The 17,535-nt window shown below is 35.6% G+C and overlaps 1 protein-coding gene across 1 annotated transcript in view; it reads left to right on the top strand.

Annotated features, from left to right (window-relative positions):
* The first annotated feature begins 9,912 nt into the window (after positions 1–9,912).
* Positions 9,913–17,535, top strand: part of LOC149083964 (uncharacterized) — a 32,821-nt gene continuing 25,198 nt past the window's right edge. Inside the window, exon 1 of the mRNA XM_089235434.1 lies at positions 9,913–9,971. Within this exon, the coding sequence (XP_089091560.1) occupies positions 9,960–9,971 (12 nt within the window). The 5' untranslated portion in view covers positions 9,913–9,959. The remainder of the gene's footprint in view (positions 9,972–17,535) is intronic.

Raw genomic sequence — 17,535 nt, forward strand, 5'->3', positions numbered from 1 at the left:
TTGAATAGATAATACATAAGTGAGGCATTTGATTGATAATATCGGAACGAATTTTTCTCTTGAAAAAGTTGTGGATCTCAAATAATTGGATTGCCACAAATGACCTTATGTTGAGTGAAGGCGGCTACACGCGTTAACTGCAAGCTTAACAAGCACGCACGTTCAATCTTTTTTGCACACGCATGATTGAGCGTCCGTAGGGAAATCTTGCCCGAGCATTTTGATTGTTCAAGAGGATTGAAGATTGAACGAATTTTGATTATGCATGATTGTACAAGCCACGCGTGCGCGAGTGAAACTGAAGATGTGCACCATGCAGTTAGTTTGCACAAGTTTGTACAAGTCCGTGCCAGTCCCCATCACGTTTCAGAGATCTCTTCTTGGTGTTAGTATCATTTGTTGGTCTTTTTTCTCCCGTACACATGGATAAAAATAACCAAATCGAGGTGCATCATCTCTCTCTCTCACCCACGCTCCGCATTTTTTTACATAATTTGCGTTCGCCTAAAAAATGCGCACACGTCCTGTGGCGCCCTAAAAAATGTAGGACGTTTAACTGTTCCTAGAAATGCGTAGGAGCCACGAGAATAACGCCATAGAAATGCATAAGTGGTGTGAGTAACCCCCTTGAGATATGTACCAAGCTTGTTTGTGTGTGCTCCCAGAAATGCGTAGAAGGCTGGCGTGTCCCTAGAAATGCGGCTGATGCGTCCCTAAAAATGTATAGAAAGCTGACATGTCGCCAGAAATGCGTAGGAGGCTCGAGTACTCTTTCGACACTCAACGCGGCTACACTGGAAGCCTAACAAGCATCCATGCAATGTTGAATATTTCTGTGCCAGCTTGATGGGACATCTGTATGAGAATATTGCGCATTTTGATTGTACAAGTGACGTGAAAATTGAACGAATTTCGATTACACGTGACTGTACAAGCCAAGCATGCTCGAGTGAAATAAAAAAACAGATGTTGTGTAGGTAATAGTGTGCAAGGTAGTAGTCATGCAGGTAGTTTGTGCAAACCCGTACCAGTCCACACGTTTCAGTGACCTCTTTTTGTTTTAATACTCGTTTTTGACGTTTTTCTTTCTCACACAAGGACAAAGGCAGCTAAATCGTGTACATTATCTCCCAAGCCTCCCATATATTTATCATATTTTTATCATTAGTACCCCTAGAAATGTATAAGTGGTGTGAGTAAGCCCCTTGACATATGCAACAGGCTTGCTTGATTCCCTAGGAGGCGGACGTGTCCCTAGAAATGCGTAGGAAGCTGACACGACACCAGAAATGTGTAAGAGGCGTGATTACTCTTTCAGCACTCAAGGCAGCTACACTAAGAGCCTAACAATCATCCATGTTCAATCTTTTAGCACAAGCATGATTTAGCGTCTGTAGGGAAATCATGCCAAAAAAAATCGATTGTACAATGTTGAACAAATCTTGATTATATATGATTGTACAAGTCACGCATGCGCGAGGGAAACTGAAGGTGTGTACCATGTGCAGTTAGTTTATATAAGTTTGTACAAGCAGTTCTCACATTTCAGTGAGCTCTTCTTGGTGTTGATATTCTTTGTTGGCGTCTGTACACAAGGACAAAGGTAGCCAAAATCGACTGAATCATCGTCCAAGCTCCATATATTTGGTATATTTTTTACATAAGTTGCGTTCACCTGCAAATGTGTACAAGTCTTGCGGTTCCCTAAAAAAAAAAAAGGTGATTTATCGATTCCTAGAAAGGCGTAGGAGGCATGGGTACTCCTAGAAATACATAAGTGCCATGAGTAACCCCGAGAGTTATGTAACAGGCTTCCTTGCTCCCTAGAAAATGCGTGGGAGACTTAAGCACTCTTTCGGCGCTCAACGTGGATATACTGGAAGCCTAAAAACCACCCATGTTGAATCTTTTTTTGCACACGTACGATTGAGCGTCTGTAGGGAAATCTTGCCCAAGCATTTTTTGATTGTACAAGAAACTTGAAGATTGATCGAATTTTCATTATTCGTGACTGTACAAGACACGCATGCGCAAGTGGAACTGAAATGTGTACATTGCAGTTAATTAATACAAGTCCGTACCAGTCCTCACGTTCCAGTGCGCTCTTCTTGGCGTTTCTCTTCCTTACACAAGGACAAAGACAGCCAAATCGATCCTACTATCACCCAAAAGCTTGACTTGCATCACGAGAACTCGGGTTCGAACCCCGCACCGTCGAGAGAATGGCGGTCGGTTGAAGTTGATTTTTTGTAGTTCCCAACTTCGATGCGAAAATGCAGGCCGATCTCCCAGTCAAAAAGTTTCGCCACAGAGAGCAACAGGGCTACCCAACGACACACTTCATTCATAGTTAGAAGAAATTGATGCAGAAGGCACAACACTAGACATAAAAAACTTCTCGGAAACAAACTTCACACGTTAGGTTTATAACACGTGCATGCATTCCAACACATTTCCAGTAGCAATTCAGTAAAAGTTCCGCAGAGGAATATGGACGACGTGCACACAAACGTGTGGTTTAGCAGTAGTATCATTTAGTAAGGGAAACCGTTGTATTCTGCGATGTCTCTGGGAGTTTTTCCTCTAATAACGTTGTTAATAAATGGAATATCTTACCTCCGGGTGTCGCGTTAGGGCTTGGATTTTTATGACGTCATATTTATTTTTTATGACCAGCCATATTTTGGACATTTTTGAGGAATCAGTCATATATTAGAAATTTTCAAACAAGTGATCATATTTTCTTTGCAGATTTATGAAAAGTTTCAAAATGAAGCTCAAACGGCAAGATCAAGAAGGGAAAAAAAATCCCTTTTTTGCTTTCTTGATAGTTAGTACTTTATTCCTAGGGGAGGGGGGGGGGTGCGCAATTGCTATGCTTCTGTAGGGGAACCATGGATGGCACGCCAGCACTATTGAGAAAGATCTTAGTCATTTGGACGCATGGAAGCTTTGAGTTCAATATGTTTTTCTATCATAACTAAAGTCAGAGAAGAGTAAATGTTTCTTTCTTTCTTTTTTTTCAAGATGGGCTAACTTGTTTTTGCAGCCGCCCTCCCCTCGTTATGTGGTTGTGCGAGTATTGTAATGGACTTGTATTACGAGAACCCGGGTTCGAATCCCACTGACGGTATGGTGGTGATCGGCTGAAGTTGGTTATTTCCATCTTCAAGGCGAAAATGCAAGACGATCTCCAATTCAAAAAGTCTCTTCGCAGGGAGCAATCAGGCATATAACATTTGAAATTCACGTATACTGAAACAGGAAAAATAAATAGATAACAAAAATAAAATGAAAAGGCCGAGGTATTTGCTTCCGAAATCAGAAGCCAGATGACAGCACTTGCATAACATGCATTCCACAGAAAAAATCTTCACGTTAGGTTTGCAACACATACACGGAATATTCTGACATGAACCAATTTGTTAGAAATTCCTCAGAGGGATGTGCTTACGAGGAAGATCACTTTATTCCCCCCCCCCCCCCGCCGGTGATTTACAAACGCCAAATATCCCTGGGCTAAAAAACAAATGTATCTCCTAATAATTTCTAAACTCCGAAAACTTTTACACACTCGTGGTCCAGAGTATCACTTTGGGCACCCCCCCCCCCAATCCCGGTGATTCCTAAACGCCAAAATGTGAGACACACTTTTTTTCGGAAAATGCCGTAATTCTCGTGATAATACTTTTGTAGAAAAACAAATAATAATAACTTTTTTTTTAAATAAGTACCTCAGTGAACACAAAGCTTCGGGGGTGGGGGAATGGCGAATGCTGATTCGAGAAGCGTAGGGATGTGTACACATCCCTGACTTGGAGAGTAAATTAGTTGTAAGCGGCCTGGAAGATTCACTATTCCTCCGGTGATAAACGCGAAATAATTTACACGCCCCTGTCCTAGATCACTCAATTCCTTGATAATTTCCTAATGCCAAAAAAAAAAAAAAAAAATTTAGACACCGCTGGCATAAAACAGCACCTAATCCAGTGTCGTCGGAAGTTTTTCAGACCTGTAGGTGCTGATTATACTTTTATTTACGAAAAACCTCTTAGAGTGCTTAACACAGTGTCGAAACATATGAGCACCTACAACACCTTCGGTTCCAAAGCTGACTTGGCCGAAGTGCTGTGTTGCTGCGTATATATTTGAATATACAGGGTGATTATAAAAAAACTATCCCGACATATGGGCTCCTAACTATCATACCATTCACAGAAACTGAATGAAATTTTGGCATAAGGTATTTTGATGTATGCGCTCAAGAATGATATGGAAAACAACAGTGTCACTCTAACAGTTACGGTTACAGTGAGAAAATTTCGAAAATATCAAGTGGCAACACCAAGTTTTTTGTATTGGAATGTGATTTCCATTGTGAAAAACCCTAAATAGCGTTCGAACGGCAACTGTAGCATGAAAATCACCGGTGGTAGATAGGCTAAAAGTGAGGACAACCAATAAGGACAGAGAAGCAGCATAAAATAAAGCATTTTATTGTGTTTCACAAATTTTCCACATGACCTTGTGGAGGACTAATCAGGCCTTGTGGGATCTCAGCCGAAGAAACGGTGAGACGAATGAAACGAACATTAATGCTCTGGTGCACGGCAAAGTCCTTTTTCCTTGCCTAGCTCCGGGGATTTTCGTGCTACAGGTGCCATTCCAACGCTATTTAGTGTTTTTCAGTATGGAGATCGCATTCCAATACAAGAAACTTGGTGTTGCCATTTGATATTTTCGAAATTTTCTCACTGTAACAGTAATTGTTAGAGTGACACTGTTGTTTTCCATATCATTCTTGAGCGCATACCTCAATATACCTTATGCCAAAATTTCATTCAGTTTCTGTGAATGGTATGATAGTTAGGGGCCCATATGTCGGGATAGTTTTTTTATAATCACCCCGTATATTTGAATATACATGACAAATACATAGTAAAAAAGAACCTATTCCAACAATTTATTTTCTGAAAAAAAATTTTCAGTACAAAATACGACTTTATAAGTACAATACTTTTTATTAATCTATATAGAGCAACGTTTCTCAATCATTCTCTACCCAAAAGGGCCAGTAATATTTCTCAAACCATACGACGGACCACTAATAATTTGCAGCATGAGTGATCGCATATGTCCAGTATTTTACAAGATACGTATGTGGTTTCAGATACTTTTGGCTGTTTCGACCTTCTCTACACCGTTGTCCCGTTTTTCCAATGAAGCTTATCTGAATTTTTAATCTTTAATAAAATCGCGAATGGAGATAATTTTCATAAATTATGTTAATGATAATACATATAATTATTGCTATATATTATAAATATTCGTCACACGTATTTGTATTGCTCAACACATTTTTTGCAGCATTTAAATTCCAGAAACTCCTTCATTTCTTACCCATCGGCAATTTTCCAGCAGTTTTAGCAACTGGTGATTTTGCCAAGTTATGACAACGTCTTCGGTGACAATTGGCGATGTCCCGTTTTTTTTTCCTTCTTGTATTTATTCTTCTATTGTATGCATCTTTCAATAAAATATGGTCACTTCGTCACGATGAAGTTTTTCAATTGAAAGACAATTTTGTTTGTTTAGCCATTTGTATCAGCTCTTCATTACCCCGTGCTTTAGCAATAATTATCAAATTTTTTAAAAACTGCATTTTTTAGCTGCAATTTAGTTATTGAGGATAAGTTTCCAAAATAATTTCTCAATAAGATATTGTTGCAATAAGTATAGAGGTCTAATTTTAATTAGGAACCCATAAGTTATATATACACTCATTGCCATAAAAATTTGCGCACCGAAAAATAATTGTGGAATCGAAACGAAAGTTGGCCTGAAGGTACATGTCGGGCAGATATGCAAATGATTAGAAATGCAGCGTGATTGCGCATTGCGTAATGCCACTAGAGGGCGTTGAACTTCGTTCTCCTTGGAGTATAAAGCAGGTAAGCAGAGCTTGCTGGAGTGTATTTAATCGTTTGCAAAGGAAATGCTGTGGTAGACATGCCGTTACGCCGCCGTCGAAGACCATATGAGCAGTTGTCAGAGTTCGATAGGGGAAGAATCATCGGGATGATGAAAGCTGGGTGGTCAGCTCGGCGAGTAGCTCGTCAACTAGGCCGTTCTGATTTTACTGTGAGGAGGAGTTGGGACCAGTGGACAGAAGAGACGTCATTTACACAGCGACCAGGTCCAGGACGCCCTCGACAGACCAGTCGTCGAGAAGACCGTCACATCATCCGAAACGCACGCGTAGAGCCAACTGCCTCATTGGCCGCTATCCAGACACAGGCAGCAGCTTCACTACGGGCCCCTGTGTCTTCCCGAACCATCGCAAGGCGCCTGGCTGAAGGACATCTGGTATCGCGGCGCCCATTACGTGTGCTGCCAATGACACCCACCGCCCCCCCCCCAACGCCTCCGTTTGGAGTGGTGTCGAGCACGACGGGATTGGACTGCAACGGAATGGAACCAGGTCGTCTTCAGCGACGAATCGAGATTCAACTTGAGCAGTGATGACAATCGTGTTCGTGTGTGGAGGCCCCGTGGTGAACGCTTCAATCCTGCCTTCGCTTTACAGCGACACACCGCTCCCACAGCTGGTGTCATGGTATGGGGTGCCATTGCTTACGATACACGGTCACCCCTAATATTGATCCATGGCACAATGACAGCCCAGCGGTACGTCCATAACATCCTTCAGCCACATGTGTTGCCACTCATGGCAGGGCTCCCAGGAGCCATTTTTCAACAAGACAATGCTAGGCCACACACAGCAAGGATGTCACAAGACTGCCTCCGCCACATTACCACCCTTCCCTGGCCTGCTCTATCTCCAGATTTGTCACCAATCGAGCATATCTGGGATCATTTGGGACGGCAAGTTGGACACCCTACGAGGTTGGTCAAACTAGAGGCGCATTTACAGCAACTGTGGAACGAGATGTCTCAGGACATCATGCGGAACTTGTATGCCTCAATGCCCGCTCGTATCGCATCGTGCATTCGCGCTAAAGGGGGTCCAACAGAGTACTAAAACTTCTGTTCATCTGTACTTTTTTCTGCAATAAATGATCCCTTTTCTTGGATTTTCTAATCACTTACTTATATCAACGTAGTACTTACATAAGTAAAATTTCGTTTCATTTTGACGACTTCTTCTGGGTGCGCAAATTTTATGGCAATGAGTGTAACATAAATTATATAGAGCGTCCTGTACGTGCTAATGCGGCCTTTATCTCATAAACTTTCCGTCCTAGAGGTATGATTCCAATTTAAAAAATGCTCAAAAGTCATTCAAAAATTATCATGTACCAGTTTCGAGAGTGAAAATACAGTGTGTAACAAAATTAAGAATCTAATTTTCTATACGACTATACGGTCCCCCATCCACTAACTTCCAATCAAAAAGTTGTTGCCAGGTCTCTCCTGAGGTCAACAGAAAAAATTCCATGTTTCTGAGCGCAATATTCTTAAGATATTTGAATTCAAAAAGTCTGAGAAAAGTTATGAAAGAACCGAAAAACGAACCGACTCCTTTTCCCTCATTTATGCTGCTCTTTCCCAACTTTTCTCCGATTTTTGAATTCAAAAATATATCCGCAAATATTGCACTTAGAAACATGGAATTTTTCTGTTGGCCTCAGGGGATAAAGGGTAAAAACTTTCTAATTGGGAGTTAGAGGTATAAAAATTTCGATTTTTTTTTAAAAATTTTGTTACACACTGTATTTTCGCTCTCAAAACCGGTACAGGGTTACTTTTTGAACGCTTTTTGATCATTTTTTAAACCGGAATAATTTCTCTACGTCGGGCGGTTGATTAAATAAAGGCCGTAAAAACTCGCAGGACACCCTATATATACAGCAATTTACTATTGTTTCATTCAATCAGAACTATCAATTCTGATCATTCAATTCAGCTATCAAGTCTGCCTGCGGACCACCTGCGCCATCCTCGCGCACCGGACGTAGGTTGAGAAACGGTATTAGAGATTGTTTTTATGAATTTTTAAACTATTTACGAATCTATTCAACACCCACTGCTGTATGCATCTAGGGGAGGTACAGTAACACATGATTGATTATTGATTAGTATCGGACACCCTGTACATTTGTTTTTGCAGAATTTTTTTTTTCATTACATTTTTACGGGAGTGAACCGTAGAGGTTTAATATCATGTGATTTATAACAGTGGTACTCAACCACTTGAAGCCCGCGGCCCGGTTGAGTATTTTTTTTTTCGCGTTTAAGACCCGGTAAAAAATACGACTAATGGAAAATAAATGGGTAAGAATTAAAAGATGAATCACTCACGACTCAGCTTGACAGATGCGAGGGCCCGACGGTTGAGAAGCACTGATTTATATCAATCACACTTTGCGGAAGAAGCATACCAAAATTCTTATAGATCATACTTGTCTTTAACCGGGAATTGACATGCTGTTATGTTGCTATTTTGTAATCGAAACGTAACTATAAACGCGAAATTTTTTTTACCCACCACAAACTATGTCACTTTACGAGTCACTCTTTGGGAGCATCTTTAACATGATACATATATCATACATTGCGACATTTTATTCCACCAAGGTCAACATCACAATTAAAAATTTATGTAAGCGTCAGTAACATGAGAAAATTCAAATATATGAGCTGCAAACCGTACACCGTGCATTTTACAGGACTACGGTTTGCATATTTCCATTAATTTGATGCTAATTAATTAATTTGCTTAAGCTTTCTTTTCCACCTATATTAATAACCCAATATGGGTAATATTAAACTCTAAGTAGTTTAAAAATAAAACATATACAACCATGGCGAAAATCGAGTCCAGGATGGCTAAGACATGACTCAGGGGTATGCACTGTTTGCCAATTTCAGTCGGAACCCACAGGCCATAATGACATATTTAGGATTTAGGATTATTATTGTCATATTTGCCAAAGAAGTATTCAGAAATGAATATTCTTGTAGATCACATGTCTCTTAGTGTGCTCCGAACATCCACAGATGATAAGCGTAGTAGTTAGATCAATCATCCTGTGACGATTAGATAGGATTTTTTCAAGTTGAAATTCTCTAAACGACTTGTAGATGGCATACTATCCTCTGAAAGTTTTGCTTGACTGTGTGGGAGGCTGTTCATGCAATTGAGTAGTGGCAAAGTGTCTGGCTGCAATAATTAGCGTGTAAGTAATTTTGGGTACAGAAGATTGGTACCGCAGGAAGTTCCACAACGAGGGGTTAGCGCACCAACCTTGGTATAAAAGAAGGCAAAATGTCTATCGCGCTGTCGTTCGGAATCGGGGCTAAATTGTAGGTCCCGGTGTAATTAGCAGTTGCGTGCAGAAAACCATTATAGCGCGACGAAAATTACCAATGGTTTCGGGTTCGAACCCAGACTATTGCGTTTGCATCACCCCTATTTTTTCCCGTTTGAATTTGCAACGTCCGAATTCGATCGCCAGCCCTCTTTCACATAAGAAAACTGAAAAAAAGGAGGAATTTTTTTTCACGCTTCCGCAGTGGGAGAGGCATTTTCCCGACTATTTCCGCGGCCAGAGGTTAACCTGGAATCGGCATTCTATTACGTTATTTAAAAACGTAACTATGAACTTGAAATTTCCTTTTTCCTCATCATCCACCCCAAACTATGTCACTTAACCAGTCGCTCTTTAGGAGCATCTTCAACACGAAAAAAAAAAAGAAAAGAAAGAAGACAATGGAATCATTTCTCTTTCGTACAACGAACGACGAAGACGTTTTTATTGCGACGATCTTTCATGAAAATAATAATAATAATAATAAAGAGGAACGAGAGAGAGAGAGAGAGAGAAAAAACGTTTGAACGTTTTCTTCGGCCCACTTCAAACAAACATTTAGGGCAACGTTTGTTGTCTCGTATAAAAACGCTGAACTCGTATCAAAACCCACCCATTCCAATCAACATGCTTCTAAAGGTAAGTTCCGGCCGTTCCTCTCTATTTTTTTCATCTTCAGGCCAATCATCTATATTATTATCATTTTATTTTTATTGATAACAATCCATAACAATCTTTATTAATCCTCCCCAACCCCCCTCGGGTTACGATTCTCCTTTTTATAGCTTCAGGGGGTGAAACAGCCATTTCCGACTTGGGCACGAAATCCAATCTCGGAATGAAATTGAATCATTCATTTTATTTTTTTTTTCAATAATAATATTGAAACACACACATAACAATATTTATTCATAAATTATTCAGAACTGATGTATCATGATTATATAGTAAAAAAAAATGTGATCGTTTTTTTTTTATTTGTGATTATTGGAGATTGTTATGCGATGGAATATTTTATAAATTATTTGGTTGGTGCTTTTTATGACTGAAATGATTGGATCCGGAAAAGAAAGGGGAAAATAATTATTTAATGAGATATTTTTTGGAAAAAATAATTTAGCATCCGCATCGCAATAATAATTCAATATCCGAACTTATATAAAATAATAATTTAAAATTGGTGCTGAAATAATTTAATATCAGTACTGGAAAACAATAATTCAATATCAGTATTGTGAAAAATAATAATATATTATCAATACTGTATGAATCGCTACATAGTATTGGAAAATAATAATTCAATATCAGTATTGTGAGAAAAATATTAATGTATTACCAGTGCTGTGAAAAATGATGATGTGCTATCAGTAATGTGTGAAAACAGTAATTCAGAATCACACATAGTATTGGAAAATAATAATTCAATATCCGTACTGAAACTGAAAATAATAATTTCATATCAGCACTGAAAATAATAATTTTATATCAGTATAAACTACTGAAAATAATAATTTTATATCAGTATAAACTACTGAAAATAATAATTTTATATCAGTATAAACTACTGAAAATAATAATTTTATATCAGTATAAACTACTGAAAATAATAATTTTATATCAGTATAAACTACTGAAAATAATAATTTTATATCAGTACTGAAAATAGTAATTTTATATCAGTACTGAAAATAGTAATTTTATATCAGTACTGAAAGTAACAATTTTATATCCGTCTGAAAATAATTTTATCCGTACTGAAAATAATAATTTAGTATCAGTACTTAAAATAATAATTTAGTTATCAGTACTGAAAATAATAATTTGGCATCAGTACTGCAAATAATTATTTTATATCAGTACTGAAAATAATAATTTGGCATCAGTACTGCAAATAATTATTTTATATCAGTACTGAAAATAGTAATTTTATATCAGTACTGAAAATAGTAATTTTATATCAGTACTGAAAATAGTAATTTTATATCAGTACTGAAAACAGTAATTTTATATCCGTCTGAAAATAATTTTATCCGTACTGAAAATAATAATTTAGTATCAGTACTGAAAATAATAATTTAGTTATCAGTACTGAAAATAATAATTTGGCATCAGTACTGCAAATAATTATTTTATATCAGTACTGAAAATAGTAATTTGATATCAGTACTGAAAATAGTAATTTTATATCAGTACTGTAAATAGTAATTTTATATCAGTACTGAAAGTAACAATTTTATATCCGTCTGAAAATAATTTTATCTGTACTGAAAATAGTAATTTGATATCAGTACTGAAAATAATTATTTTATATCAGTACTGAAAATAGTAATTTTATATCAGTACTGATAATAGCAATTTTATATCAGTACTGATAATAGTAATTTTATCCGTACTGAAAATAAGAATTTAGTATCAGTACTAAAAATAATAATTTATTTGTTATAGATTTTATTGATAACAATCCATAACAATCTTTATTAATCTTCCCCAACCCCGAGGTTAGGAGATTTTCCTTTTGATACCTTCAGAAGATGAAATAGCCATTTCCGACTTCACAAAATCCAATCCCCAACCGAAATTGAAACATTCATTTTTTTTTATTGAAATTGCGACATAATATTTCTTCATAAATTATTCAAAATCGATGTATCATAATTATATCATAAAAAATGTTATAATTTTTTTTTATTTGTGAATATATTGGAAATTATTCATGCGAAGGAATATTTTATAAATTACTTGTTTTATTCTTTTACGGTGGAAATAATTGATTTAGAGCGAAAAAGAAAAATAATTATTGAATAATATTTTCAAGAAAAGTAGCTTCCAATCTAACGAAAATAAATTTAAAACTTTTAGATGACACTTGATTTGATGGATTTTGCCGGAATGGGACTTATTTTTGAATAACTCGAATTTATTTTTAACTGAATATAATGATGTTTAGTGAATTGTTTTCACTTCAAAGAATTTTTATGCATTAAAAAAGTCAAACATGTAAATCCACTATTATATTCGAAATAATCGACTTTCTATTAAATTCATATTATAGAATATTATGCTCCACGAAGTGTGCTTGAAAATAATAATAATAATAAATCTCTGATTGATTATAAGAATATCAAAATGTTATAGTACCATATATGGAGGGCTTAGACGATAATCAATGTAAGTCAATGAACATTGAAAAAGAGATAAAATGATTTTTATCCTTGAATCTCCATGAATTAAATAAGAGTATCTTCATGTTCAATGAGATAAATCATTTTCAAATACAGTGACTTGAGAATTTTGCAACTGAAAATTTTAACAATGAAGAGATTTCTGCAATGCGAATGTGTCATTTTTAGAAAAATTGAATTACGCTGATTGGTTTCTGAGCTCTAAATTTTAGAAGGAGTATCAAAAAATGAATTACAGTGGAATATCAAAAATGATCATCGAAGAAAAGAAGAAAAAAAAAATTTAGCTGTGAGATAGTATCGTTCCCGTGGAAAAATAATTGGGAAAATTTTAAAATACATTAAAATTTCTTTAAGACTCCGAATCAAAATTGTGTGTGTAGTGCTACAGTGAAACATCCCTAACCGACAGTCCCTGTTAACGGGCACTTCTCTGATCGCCGGTCCGGTGGAATAGGGCTTTAATGTATGTATTTTACTCCCCGTTAACGGACAGTAAAATTACGCACACACACACACACAAACTCTAATTTATTAACTTTTGGCCATAAACCGAGAATTTATCATATTCAACTAAGATTGTGTTTAATCCCAAGCTCGTGTTGGCAAATATGATAAATAGCCGATTAATTAATTAATTAACTGAACATAACTATGTTCCAGGATGGTGAATTTGAATGGTATTGTGTTGATTTTCTTTGTTGATGCGTGTGAAGAAAGCCAATATTACAGGATTGATAACGTTATGTTTTATCTTCACGCTTATTTTAATTTTTATTACAAAATATGTGAAGTGCACGTATTATATACGGATACAAATAATTAATTGGTTTAATTATGAAGAGAAGAAAGGTTATAAATTTTTCCATATTCAACAGACTTTCCAACTCTATTTCAGAAGTATGCATAATCGCCGGTGAAAGTAATAAATGTAGTGAAGTTCAATCAAATTTTCATTATACAGAGACGATTGGGAGATTACGCATAACCACCGCTGTATCACTTTTACACAGATACATTTTAACATTAATAATGTATAGGGATCAGTGGCGACCGTAGCCAAGCGTCGTATATCGTACCTTCTATTAGCGGACAAAATTTTTTGCCCCATATGTGTCCGTTATTTAGAGTTCTACTGCCTCTTTCAATGTATCGAAAGAGATTTATCATGTTTAATTTGAAAGAAAATTCTCCAAATATCGGTGATTAAATTGTAGATTGCCATTTTTACGTGCTAAAATAAATGTCTCAAAAGAGATTCAGGGATTGTCGTAAAAACTGAAAAAGTAAACATTTTAATTAATGATATATCGATGCATTTTTCGTTGTACGTTTCTGGATATATCTCTTTCGATACCATAGATAGAATTATTGAAAGATTATTTTTCAGAATCGTGAAAATTCAGAATTTCTGAAAATTCAGAATTGGGGAAGAGTCAATATTCAGAATCAATAAAGAAATAATTTAGAAATGAATGAAAGTTCACAGAATCAATGAAAGAAATAATTTCAGAATTAATGGAAGAAATAATTTCAGAATTAATGGAAGAAACAATTTCAGAATTAATGAACAAAAAATAATTTCAGAATTAATGAACAAAAAATAATTTCAGAATTAATGAACAAAAAATAATTTCAGAATTATTGAAAAAATGTATTTGAGAAATTTTGAAAAAAATAATTTGAGAATTGTAGAAAACTGAGAATTGAGGAAATCAAGAATTGTAATGAAACACATAATTTAGAAATGGATCAAAATTTAGAATGAATAAAAGAAATATCCTCAAAATCGTTGACAATTCAGAATTAATGGAAGAAGTATTTTAGAAATGAATGAAAACGTAGAATTGCTAATAGAAATAATTTAGAAATGAATTAAAATCAAGAATTGATGAAAAAATAATCTAGAAATGAATAAAAATTCAAAATTTCTGAAAGAAATCCTTCTAAAATTGCAAAAAAAAATATTTTACATTGCTACTCTTACTAATTTTGCATTATTTCTCTGATTAGTTTTAAGCTTGAACAATTCATATTGGTCTTATCAATTTTCATTAATTTCTCGCGATAATTTCCAATAATATATCTCATTGATTTTATGTTATTGTGCTCATTAATTTATTATGATTTCGCTCATTAATTTATTATTATTTCGCTCATTAATTTATTATTATTTCGCTCATTAGTTTTATATTATTGCTTTCATTAGTTTTATATTATTGCTTTCGTTAATTTCAGGTTATTGCTTTCATTAATTTCAGGTTATTGCTTTCATTAATTTCAGGTTATTCCTCTCATTAGTTTTATATTATTTCTCTCATTAAGCTCAAGTTATTGCTTTCTATAACTTTCAATAATTCCGCTCATTAATTCTGGAATACTTGCATTAATTACGGAATTATGCATTTCTTTCATTAATTTCAAATTATTATCAATTATGAGTCTTTGTTAATTTTTGTTTTGTGGTGAAAGGGTTCTGAACCAGGGGTCCCTAGAGACATTTTAGTGATTTTGTTAACTTGAATGAGAAAATAATTAACTTATGATTTTTAACATTGCTATAAATTGAATATTATTTTGTAAAGGAGTGTCAGTCCTTGGCCTTTATTTTATTTAGGAAGGGGGGGGGTTCGTGTTCGTGGACCACAAAAGGTTAAGAACCCTTTTGGTTCACCGAACTCGTGTTTTTTTATAAGTATTTTTCAGAATTCCTGTGCATTTTGTAATAAGTTTGTTTTTCATGCTGAATTTTTAGTAAAAATGTATAAAATCATAGCTCAAAAAAGACTGCCCTCCCCCCAAATAACTCTGGGTTTTTGTCCACAGGGCCGCAACTGGGGGGGAGCAGGCGGGTCTCGTGCTCCGGGCGCTGGACCCGAGGGGGCGCGAATTTCATTCTGAAACCTCTCCTTCAACATTACATTACGAGGGAGCGTCAAAATGCGCGCTTTCCCCGGGTGACCAACAAATGCATTTTATAAATGGATTGTATGTGTATTTGTACGACCCAGCTCAAGAAGCTCTTCCGATCCAGCCCATGGGTTGAAAACCCTCTTGTTAGTCCCTCTCCTTGTAAACGTCACGCTATCGTATAAAATCGACCTAAAACGCTTTTAGCTCGTTAATACAGGGTGAGTGGAAAGCCTTGGATGCATTTCATAAATTAACAAAAAAATCGACCGATTGACATGAAAAGGTACGATTTGCACTAAAATACAGTGTGATTATAATTAAAGTTCCCGTACCTCTGAGTAGTTTTTCTCAGAAACTGCTTATCCGAATACAGTCAAATTTTTAGGATATCTTAATGAGAGCATGGGAGAGAAATCTATGGGAGAGAATCTAAAGGTGAAAAAGTTGCATTTTTATCTCTTGAATTTTCTCTTTTCTTGTAGACCATATAGCGTATATATACATGAAGTGTTACAATGGAATACTATACATATACTATATATTCATCCAGAACGGGCGCTACATATGTCGAAGTAGTGTCAGTATACTGAAACTACTTAGACCTATGTGGTAGACGTATTCCATTGAAACTTGGTACAAGCTATATGGGCTATCGGAAAATGTAAAATGCAATCAAAAAGCACCACTTTTCACCTGGTGGTCGAAAATTGAACTATTTCTTTTAGTTCATAAATCTCTCTCCCATGACCTCATTAAGATATCATAAAAATTTGGTTCTATTCGGATAAGCAGTTTTTAAGAAAAACTACTCAGAGTACGGGAACTTTAAGTATAATCAACCTGTACTTATATGCTGTACTTATTACCTGCCTATATATTTATTTTTGATAAATTTATAAAATTTCTTCAAACTTTGACTCACGGGTAACAATGCATCACGGAAAAACTCGGCGTATGACATAGATTGCAACACAAACAGTGAATAATTATTGTTTTTTGACGCGATTTTTGAGTTACCTATTAATGCCACATTTCAACATGAGCACCCATTTCACTCGCTCAGATGTAGCGCGAGCTGCAAAGGGCGCTCACAATAAAATATACGGTAGTAGTTTTATGTAACGCAACGGTTCTCTCCCAAATAATTTTAGTCGTGGATCCCCCTTCCCCGGAAATAATATCGAGGTCTGCCATTAGACCCCAACTTTTATAGTCGTGGACCTCCGCAGATACTGATGTATGCCATGAACCCGCACCTTCCCCTATTTATAGCAGCAAAAACTACAGCGAGAATGTTCTCGGACAATGAAGGGCATTATATCCAGTACAAGTAAATATGATGCGAGATAGTAATATTATCTAATGTACTGCATAATAACTAAAACGACATTTCATACTTCTATCGCGAGATGTCGCCACAAGTAAAATTTTTGTCAAATCATAATATTATTACTACTGCAGTCTACCAACGTTGAAGCGGTGCTTTCGCACGTTAATTAAATTAAAACTTTTCATGTAATTTATTTATATTATCTATATTTTTTCAACTTGGCTTTGTTTTTTTTTTATAATTTTACTATTGGGCCGTAGGGACAACCACCTTAGCGATTTAGGCACTCCCAACTTGGAACCACTGATGTAACGCAAATCGTCATAAACATTAATAATACCTGCTTGTGTTGTATTTTGTTATGCGATTTTTTTAAGGTACATCGCCATCTGTGAATGAAAATCTTAACTATTTCTTAGATTTAAAAAAGAAAAAAAATCTGCGCCTTGATAAGTATTTTAGCACATACTGCACTTTTTTATATCAATTGTGGGTAATTTTTAAAATGTGTCCAGAATTTTTCGCTCAACCCTGTATTTCCAATTTTTTCCGCCATTTTTGACCGCTCCTCAAATTCATGACCTAATCGCACGATTTTTTTATGTATAGTAACTGTGGTTACTTATAAATAACGTATTTCAGAAGTTTCAAAAAATTGGATATAAATTTAGCATTTTTTTATTGTAGTTAATGCAAGTTTGGGATTAATAAACTTTTTAATTTATATCAATTAATTAACTTAATTTAAATAATTAATGATTACGACATTGCAAAACCT

This window comes from Pholcus phalangioides, unplaced genomic scaffold (genome assembly GCF_987345545.1).
Source record: "Pholcus phalangioides strain wild (caught in Gottingen) unplaced genomic scaffold, Ppha-v1.0 ptg000008l_1, whole genome shotgun sequence".
NCBI classification, from domain to species: Eukaryota; Metazoa; Arthropoda; class Arachnida; order Araneae; family Pholcidae; genus Pholcus; species Pholcus phalangioides.